General features: G+C 47.2%; 1 protein-coding gene across 1 annotated transcript in view; it reads right to left on the reverse strand.

Moving 5' to 3' along the window:
* Positions 1-6,617: 6,617 nt before the first annotated feature.
* EXO1 (exonuclease 1) overlaps positions 6,618-10,578 on the reverse strand; it is a 41,145-nt gene continuing 37,184 nt past the window's right edge. Inside the window, exon 13 of the mRNA XM_019527626.1 lies at positions 6,618-6,979. Within this exon, the coding sequence (XP_019383171.1) occupies positions 6,838-6,979 (142 nt within the window). The 3' untranslated portion in view covers positions 6,618-6,837. The remainder of the gene's footprint in view (positions 6,980-10,578) is intronic.

The raw sequence follows: 10,578 nt of genomic DNA on the forward strand, positions 1-10,578 counted from the left end.
GGGGGGGGGGGCGGCACGGCAACTGCTGCAGGCGGCAGCGGCAGTGTTGGTGGTGGGGGTGTGACAGCAGTGAGCTCCCTCCGGTGGCCGTGGCATTTTTGGTGGTAGTGGGGGGAGTGGTCAGTGACCACCCACAGATGCCACCAGCAGTGGTGACAGCGGCCAACAGCGATCAGGGACCACCTGCAGATGTCACTGGTGGTGTCGGTGGCAAGGGGGGGGTGATGAGTGGTGACTGCCTGCAGGTGTCGCTGGCAGCATTGCTAGCACTTTTTTCAGGGAGTGCACCGTTAATCTCAGGGGGTGCATGTGCACCTTTATGCACCTCCTATGTATCACCAATGTACCCAGGGGTTAGATTACTTACCCAGGAAGTGGGGCTTCTGGGTCCTTCTCCACCTGAAAGGGTTTGAGCCTATATGCCCCATTTCTCAGGAAGGCACCCTAACTATCAAACTATGGCCAGGGTTAGGCTGAAGGCACCTGTAACCCATCCTGTTGAAGCAAGAGTATAACAGGACAGTAAAACAGAGTAATTTAGAATAACATGGTCAAATTTAGGCTACTAACAGTATAAAGCAAACTGTGCTGGTCAGAAAAGGCTGGCTTAGGGTAGCATCTAAAGCAGTGATTCTCAACCAGGGCTCCTCAGTATCTTGGACCTAGCACCCCAAGGGTTTCTCAGGATGCCATACAACATTAACATTCGTAGGTGTGTTTAACATGTGGGATTCCAGGGGCAGCTGTGATGCCCCCTCGTGGCTCTGCAACCATGCCCTGCTCCACCCTAGGGCACCTTCCCTTCTCAACCACCGTACCTTGATGTAATATTATTGACTAGCAAATTGCCCATCAAGAATGAGGGGGGGAGGGGGTGGATGGGCAGGGATGGAGCCCCGCGTCTGGCACTGCATCCCACCCCCTCAGCTCCACGTCCAGCCCTGCTCTATGCTCAGAGGCAGATTAAGATTTGTTGTGGCCTTGGGCAAATAAAATCAGAGGGCCCATCTAGAGGTGCACCAATATATCGATCACATATCGTATCGGCACACATAAAAGGAAAATTAATGTTATCAGCTTTTTTTGGCCAGTGTAGCTGATAATATCACCAATGAGTGTTGCACGTGCCACCATGAAGGTGGCCAGGAATGCAGCCAGGCAGCTTGGGGAGCAGCCTCCATGCAGTAAGTCTGTGTGGGGGGACGATTGAGACCCCAACAGTAAGGAGGGAGTGGGCAAGAAGTTGGGGCACGTGGGGAACTGAAGGCAGGTGGGGGGGCCACCTAAGTGGTCCTGCGTGCACCCTGGGTGGGCATAAGGGGCACATGTCCCCCGGATCTGTGTGTGGGGCCAGGTCGGACCGCTGCTGCAGGCTGGGGGCTCCACCAGCCTCTTCTCAGAGGGGGGCTGGGAGTGGGGTGGGTGGTGGCTGTGCTGGGAGCGGCAGCCATGTGGGGGCTAGGGTGAATGTTGGGGTGGCCACAGCACCCCCAACCCCAAGCACCACCCCTGCTGAGGCACTCTGCTCTGCTGCCTCAGCACGAGGCTCCCAGGAAAGGCAGCAGAGCATAGTGCTGCAGCAGGGGTAGCGCTGGGGGGAAGGGTTGGGATGGCTGGAGCCACCTCAGTATTCCCAGGTGATTGCCTGAGGGGCCCCGACAACCCTTACTTGCTGCCCACCAGCGGGGAGACAGAAACGGTGCCAAAATTAAAACCGCAGCTTTCACTCCCCTGCTGATGAGGAGTGAGTGGCAAGCAGGGCCCTGATTGGCACCAAAACCTGAGCCGGCCCTGCTGCCCTGGATGTTCATCATCTTATGGGTGCATGGGGTGGCACAGACATGTGTGTCGGAGGGTGGGTGTGTGTGGGGGGTTGAGTGGTGGATGCAGGTGCACAGAGGTGGCAACACATACCTGTGTGTCAGGGGGGTTGGTGCATGGGGGTGGCACACACATGTGTCAGGGGGGTAGGTGTGGGGTAGGTTCAGCAGTGGGTGTGGGTGCATGATGTGATGCACATGTGTGTGTCAGGGGTGGGTGCTGGTGCATGGGGATGGCGCACACGTGTGTTGGGGTGGGGTGGGTTGAGAGGTGGGTGCAGGTGCATGGGGTTGGTACACACGTGTGTTGGGGAAGGTGTGTGTACAGTGGGGCAGCAGATACTCAGCCCCAGAAGGGAAGTTGCAGCTGGGTGGCTCCTGCCCCAGCACTTGGGGCCCCAGTCTTACCTCCTGGCTCCTTCCCCCGGGCACTCTGCCCACCCAGCCTGGGGCACTGAGCAGCCTGCTATGGGTGGCCGGCCTAGCCTGGCCAAGTCCCCAGGGAAGGGTACTGGAGTCTGGGGGCAGCAGCTAGTTCTGGCTGGCACCTGCTGCTCGGTGCTGTCCCCATGGCTCCCCGGAGTGGGGCAGTGGGGGCAGCAGGACAGGAGGAGCTGCTGGGGGCTGGGCAGCACTGGGCACCATGGCACAGCCCATGGGGGGCCTGGCGGGGCCAAGATGGGGTTGCCCGGGTGGATGCAGAGCATAGGCTACCCCAGGCGGGGGGCACTGCTGGGACGAGCTAGGGGCAGCGGGATTGGGGCTGTCTTGGGCCAGGGGTGGGGGCAGCTCCCAGGGCAGCTTGCCCCCTGGGGCCCAGCCACAGCCAGAGCCCCCCACACCCCACAGGCCCAGGCCCTACCCCAGGCTCCCCAAGTGTCTCCCTGGCCTGGCTCTGCCCAGCCCTGGCCCTGCACAGCCTGGGGTGAGGGGGCAGGGTCTTGCAGTGCAGCTCCACTGCAGCCACAGGGCTGGGCGCTGCTGCCCTTGCCTGGCACAGCCCCAGCTGGGCACGGGCAGGCCAGGGCTGCTGCCAGGGCCAGGCCAGAGCTGCTCTCAGCTGAGGGAAGAAGCCGCAGAGCTCCTGGCTTGGTCAAGGACACACAGCAGGGGGGTGCGTGCATACGTGTGTATGGGACCAACAGGCTCCAAATTGGTAGGGGCCTCTGAGCTCATGCCCAGATGGCCCATGCATTAATTTGCCTATGCCCATCTCCCCCCTTCTGCCACTCTGCGTCTGACCCCACGCCGCCCTGCACCACCTCTCCCCCCTGCTCTGTGTCTGCCTGGCTCATGTCCGCCTGCCTGCCCTCCCCTCCCCATCCCTGCTAGCTGTTCTGGGGGGCATCGGGGCAGGGAGGTGGAGGATAGCCCTGCTGCTCGGGGGAGGAGGAGGAGACTGAGGTGAGGATGCTGCTGACTCCTCAGGCAGGAAGGTGTGGGGAATCTCCACTGCTTGGGCAGCTGGGGTGTTTGCCGCCACCACAAACTTCACCCGGCAGCAGGGCAAACTTGGGCCCATGCACCCAGTTGCTGTGTGCCCTCTTAGCAGCGCATTCACAGTTGGCCAAAAGTGTTACAGACAGACAGGCACACAGACAGACAGACTAAGCCCTTTATTATATTAGATAATAATAGGGGGGGTCTACCCATGGGCCTTCATGTGGCCCCAGTCCAGCTGAACCCCCACTGGTCTCCACTGTTGCCAGGCCCCTGGCTGGGCCTCTCTATGACTGTGCTGCTGCAGGACACCTGAAGTCTTAGGGGATAATTGTGTAGCTCCAATCCTTCCCTATACCACACCCCAAGCCTCATGGGTGTTATTATAATGTTGTTCTCTCCTGTTGCGGCTTTGGCCTTCTTGACCTCTGCCGCTTTACTCTTAGCTAGGCCTTCTAGCCCAGGTCCACTGTATTGGACCTGGCTTTGAGGCATCAACTCTAGTTCAGCTGTTTTGGGCACTAGACCCCTGGCCCCTGTGTGGCTGTATCCTTCTCAGGTGCCAGGCCCCTGTCTGATTGCACCTAATTGCCCTGTTGCCAGAGTGACCTGCAACTGCGGTGCCCTGCCTGCCATGCACTGCTCCCTAGCCTTAAAGAAGCAGAGCGCCCCAGGCTCTCTGTCATAGTATGAACATGTAATTCACACGATAAAACCAGAGATTTCAAATAGGAATCATAGTTTCATAGTAGCTAGGGTTAGGAGGGACCTGAACAGATCATCTAGCCTGACCCCCTGCCACAGGCAGGAATGAATGCTGGGTTCACAAGACCCCAGACAGGTGATCATCCAACCTCCTCTTGAATTTGCCCAAGGTAGGGGCCAGGACCAATTCCCTGGGAAGTTGGTTCCAGATTTTGACCACCCTAACTGTAAAATATTGCCTTCTGATCTCTAACCTAAACCTATTCTCCATCAGCTTATTACCATTGTTCCTCGTCACCCCAGGTCAATAATGTTAAAAATTATCTGACCCATTCTGGGTTCTCTGCAACAGAAAAAATGTTCTATTATTTTTCTGTAGTCAAAAAATTAGTGGAAACTGAGCTAGTATTTTTGGAGGGGTGCCTCAAGTCTAAAAAAGTTGAGAACCATTGATCTAGATGGTAGGACAAACACAAAAACAAGAAAACTTTTAATGTTTCCTTATGCAGAAGTGAAGACAGAAAAAAATATAACAAGGGTACTGTTTAATGTGGTTAAAGGAGGAATGGCATATGCATCAATGGTGAAATCAAATAACAAACAGTCATTTGGATTTTTCTTTACCATGAACATCTGCTGCTCTTAAGCAGTAGAATCTGAAATTGGGAGCCCATGCAAGAAAGCGTAGGTAATAATCAAATAAAGCATAGTATGCAAAATCACATACTTTATTGAAAAATGTCTTCAACCCTAATTTTATTTAAGCACTGTAATAGCTCTAACCAGAAGAGTCTCACTTAGGCCCATTGATTTTCCAAGAAAAACTCTATTATAAAGCTTTTCCAGTCCCTACACTGAATCATGAGAGAGAGGGCACGTGGATAGCACTGATAATAAATAGACTAAAAGAGGGATACCATTTCTATAATATTCCTAATCTTGCCGCTCTTGCACTTGGGGAAGCTAATCACCCATTTATTTTGGTTAGGTAAGTTCTTGCAGATGCAAAGTAAGTCTACCCAGATCTGATATTCATTGATACCTGGTAACTGCAGTTTTTAAGGACTTCTTTGGTGTAATTGCTTAACACTTCTTAAACAGAAGCTTCAAATGGCTTTTGTATGGTAGCCAAAACTGAAGCATCCAGTAGAACAGCTTCTGTTCTACTGTAATCCCCAGGTCTTTCTATGCAGGACTACAGCCTAGCCACTCATTCCCCAGTCTGTATTCATAGACGTAGGGTCGGAAGGGACCATGCAGATCTTCTAGTCTGACCCTCTGCCCTGGGCAGGAGAGAGAACTGGGCTCAGTATTTGTGCAATGCAGTTCTTCTGTCCCAAGTGCAAGACTTTACTTGCCCTTACTGAACCTCATCTGACTGATTACATACAATTTCTCCAATCTATTCAGATCATTCTGGATCCTAGCCCTACTTTTTGGAGTATCTGCAACTCCACTCAACTTAGGTGTCATCCACAAATTTGCTAAACATGTACTTTATCTAAATAATTATAACAGGATAGACCTTTATCAAGGATCCACAACCTGATCTTGATTAGGTGGAAAATGTGAAGTCTCACCTGGTGAAAAAATGTGGTCTCCTTTCAATTACCTTTTTGAGAGTGGAGGTGGTGGCTCCTTCTGCTTTAATTGACAAGGCCTTTAAATTTGTGGGAATATTTGAATTTGTGCCCAAAAATAACTGCAAGAGGATAACACTTAACTGGAATGGTTTAGTTAGGAAGTAAGGATTTGGATTAGATGACTTTATTAAGTACCTTTCAGCCAATGATACTCTGGATATCTACATTGCCTCTGCTGCACTCTTCAGGCTGCTGCTGAAAAAACAAGCCTCGCCTATCTTCTCCCATTCTAGACGTTCCAAACCCAGAACAGAGGCATTGCGGACACTTTGGGGGTACCCCTGTTGCTGCTGTCAAGCAAGCCAGAAACAGATCATGAGGGGAGGGAGCATCCTCACCAACTTGGTTCCTTTAAAATGTAGGAAGCAGACGCAGTTGGGCAGGGTCTTATTTTTTAGTGGCAACCCTAAGAGCATGTTAAAAAGGCAGTGTAGGCATGTCCATTGCAAGCACCAAATGCTAACGTGCTTTCCTGGCTAAGTAAATGTTCATGTGTGGTATGATGGGGGATAAGACTTGTGTCTACAGACATGTTGATAAGACATATTTGTCTATATTTCCCAAGGGATCTTTACTACAGAAAACTGTGGTAAAGCTCCTGAAATTTCTGAAACTCTCTTCACAGATACAGTATTCATCTATGGGTCTTCTCCTTTCTGCAAGGAGAAGCAGCAGTGGCTGAGTCAAGTGACTACAAGTCAGCAGAAGTCTTTTAGCTGCTACTGCCCCAAAATTACTTCAATGGTGCAAGGGCACCAATACTTTTGGGAAACTAAATTGCCACTCTGCTCACATGGCTGGAGGAGAGACTTTGCAGACTGGCAGAAGCAGTGTACCAAACTCCTGGAGTCTTGGGACATCTCTGAACTGGCTCTGACATTTGAACAGAGAACTGCAGCATAAAATCCCAAGGATTGTTAAAGCTTCCCTTAAATTATTTTTTAAAATGCTTTGGACAAAACATTTCATATTGCATCTGAATAAGGAAAAAATCCTGAAGTACTTTCACTTATTCAAGTATATAAAAGGTTTTATTTCAGTCAGTATAATCTGTACCTTTCATTTCAGTTTTTATAAAAATGAAAAAAAATCTAGTTAGACTAAACATATATACAGATTATGTCCAAAATTTATCAGTATGAAAAACAATACGAGGCCCAAAAGTCAATTTATCTTGCCAGTGATTAAAGTGTATCGCAAACAGAACGGCACTGACAAATGACATCAGTTCACTGGAAAATTGATCTCTGAACATGACTTCGTTCAAGTTGATTGAACATTTCTTCTTCTGTTTCCGGAGTGAGCTGGATATTATCTTTGATTGGAGATAGTGGATCTGACTTTTTACAAGTGGGAAGCCTTTCAAATTCTCTGCAAAAAGTAAAAAGTGATAGTTACATGTATTACAATGTCTAATTTCTGAACTGCAATATGAATACAGTATTTCCTTTTTCTTTTTGTAGATAGGAATGAACCCAAACCTGGAACTTAAGATGACTGAAGTTCTGAACTCCCCTCTACTACTACCTTAACATGCATATTGGGCAAGTTACTTCGCCTTTCTGCTTCAGTTATCCTTTAATAGCTACCTTACAGCAACTGTAGTTCAGCAGGCATTACACACTCTTGGTGCTCATTCTCCCTCAGATGCTTGGGACTGAAATCTTTCAGCCAATAAGGTTAAGTGAGGTTAAATGTGCACTTAGGGGCTTGGTGTTCCCCCAGTACCGACGACAAAGGGTAGTATGGACCCATCTCCTCCGTACCATACCACAAAATATGTTTAATGAAAAGACCCGTGCAAGTAAAGTTTCCCTATCCCCTGGAGGTGTGATATTTAAAAAACAACACCACCCCAAAAAACTTGTTTTGCATGATGGCAAACACAAGACTTTTAGAAGCTTTTACAAAAGGCTTGAAACTGCTTATACTTTATGTACCTGGGAAGAACTATTATAATGAAAGAGGGACACTCACCTGACCCAAAATAGCCAAGATCCCAGGCATCAGTTACTTCCATGCAGGAAACAGATTCAAGTTTTGTTCTGCCTCATTTAGAGCAAGGACTTGAACCCCAGTCTTGCATGCTTTAAGTAACTATCCTTAAATTTTGGGTCTATTGGCTATTCCTAGGTGGACAAAGTCTATTATTTAAATAGTAAATTTTACACTTCTTAAAATGTAAAATGACCCTGAAGAAAATTTCCACTTCAATATTTTGTGACCAAAAAAAAACAAAACCAAAAAAACAGTTCATAAGAGAATTTCTGATGAGCTCTAAAGAGTGGGCTATGGTACACATATGGTCAATACATCCTTAAAGAACTCCAGTTACCACAAAGACTGTAACTTTTCATTCTTTAAGTGCTTGCCCATTTGTATTTCACTTCAACTAGCAAGCCGTGACCATGTGCAAAAAGAGATGCAGTATTGTGCTAGTGGTATTAGATTTCCATACTTCTACTAGAGAGTCATTTTCAAAGTACAAATTGAACTTCAAATAGCTGCTTTGCAGATATCCATGATGGCCATGTCCAGTCAAGCATGGATTGCAGTATGAGATGCCGCAGACATCTGTGGAGCCACATATTGCACGCTTAGCTGCTCTCTGCGCTGCAAGGGAGCAGCATGGGGTGTATTTTTGATCTCTGGATATCCAGGGGTCAAAAATCCCACACAGAAAAAAAAAAAAAGCAGAGCGGTGCACAAGGGGAAGCACACACCACTCAAAACTGGAGCCAGGCCAGCCAGCCAGGCTCCAAGCAGTAGGATCATTGCTGTTGCAGCCCCAGGAAACTCCTAGGACCCCAGGTAAGGTTGCTTGGGCCAGCCCAGCATTGGCCCCAGCCTCCTTTGCCGCACCTAGGGTAAACTGCCATGCACCAGGGGCACGTGGCACAGATATTCCCTGGGGACAAGTAGCAGCGACACAAAGTGAGCTGCTGCTAATTGTCCCCAGGGAACCAAACATCTATGCTCATGTGGATATGGCCTATGGGTCTATTTCACAAGAGAGGCAGAAACTGCCTATGCCCAAGTGAAACGACCCCATCTGACCCAAGGGATCTAGAGTAGCTAATTATACTGAGATCTTAATATAATCTGAAATCTACTTGGATAGCCTCTGAATCAATATTGCTTTACCCTACTTGTAGTAAATGCTACAGTTTAGAAGATCTGAAAGATCTGTCCACTGGCAGAGTCACTGTGAATATCTAGTCTATAACCTAGCCTCTTGTTAATTAGCACCTGATTTAGAGAGACTAACACTGACAGGTGTAATACCTGGTTGAAACAGAAGTCCATTATTACTTTTGGAAATGACTTGAAAGGTCTGAATGACAGAGAATTCCCACTATAATAACCTGCATTTTCCTGATCCTTCAAGCAGTTTAATTGGTACCAAAAATGCTTTGGGGAGGGGGAAGGGAATGTGCTGGTTCCAAAGATGGTGACATGCAGAAATAGTTACCAAAAAGTGTAATAAAACTAATTGTGGGGGGTTATTAAAAAAAAGGGAAGGCCATTGAGGTCAGGGGAGGGAAGAGGACATATTATAAAAATCAGTCAAAGCCACATTGAGATCTCATTATTAAAAGGAAACAAAGGCTATCTAAATGGATTTTGGATTCTATTAATATTTTGATACAAATATCTTTGTATAAAGACTACTAGTTGTTGTGTCGACACAATTTACTGCAAATCCTCCATCCCTTCCATTTGACAGGATAGAATTTAAGCTAGAGCAGTGGGTTACAACCTTTTTAGACCTGGGTACCCCTTCAAAAATGTTGGCTCTGACTTTTCACTCACCTTTTGACTACAAAAGAGAAGAAAAAAAATAGAACAATTCTTCTGTTGCAAAGAACAAAAAAAGACCATAACAGAGAAGAATGTTGTTAACAGTATGAATTCCTATTTGAAATCTCCTGGTTTATCATGCGATTTGCTCACCTAACAGTGGTAACACTGTGTGGTACCCTGTGGCACCCATGAAAAACTGAAGGCGCCTGATTGAAAAAAATCATTGCTCTAGACAAGCATATTTTATACCAGATGTTTTGGATATCAAAAGGGACAAAAACTTTCTATATCTGACAAACTGACAGAACCCAGGATGTGAGGTGGAAGAAAGTGAAGATGCAATATGTTCCTCGTTGTCATCTGATGCAAACTGCCTGCATTCATAGTCTAGAAAAACATTCTAATGTACACTTTTACCATTGTGGATCAGTTATTTCTCTATCTTTGCTACCCTCTACACAGATGTTGAGGTTTTCTTTGACTTCTATGTTGAGGGCAGGCAAAAGCTGAATATTAAGAAATCTCTCTTTGTTTGCCAAGTAAAATCTCCTTTAGTTGACCCAGTTCTCCAGAAAATGAAACATCTGATGAAGACCAAAAAGGCATGACTGAAGATTTTAGGTGGAGTGAAACTGTTACTAATACATCATCTCAAGATTCAAAATCCAATCTTGCAGGGCTGGGATGAGATTAGAATCCAAGGTTACCAACTGAACTTGATGTCACAGATGGAAGTGTTGAGCTCCCTTTCTTTTTTCCTTCTGAATAGAAAGCCTTCCTTCCCTGCTTTTATATTTTTTATGGTCCTCAGAAGGATGCAAGCTCACTCCTCTCATGAAAGAAGTCCCCAAAAAGGGAAAAGAAGCACTCAGGACAATTCCACCTGGCTGCAGGGAGGGCTGCAGCCACTTAAAAGTGTCTCATAGTAACACCCTGATTGAGAATCACTGGCTTAGATGAATGTACATAGATAAAAAAAAAAAAGATATCCTTCTGCTTAGCAAAACTACCACATTTAGTGTAAAGAGAATAAATACATCCAGTTGAAAAACTTGAAGCATTTTATAAGTTATACCAGCCAATGAAAATTAATCTTTAAAGACATAGACAACTTTAAAAAGTTATTTGGGGGGGAAAAAAAGAGAAACAAAAAAAAAAAAAAAAAA

This window comes from Gavialis gangeticus, unplaced genomic scaffold (assembly GCF_001723915.1).
Source record: "Gavialis gangeticus isolate Ggan-Ray unplaced genomic scaffold, GavGan_comp1, whole genome shotgun sequence".
In the NCBI taxonomy this organism is placed as follows: Eukaryota; Metazoa; Chordata; order Crocodylia; family Gavialidae; genus Gavialis; species Gavialis gangeticus.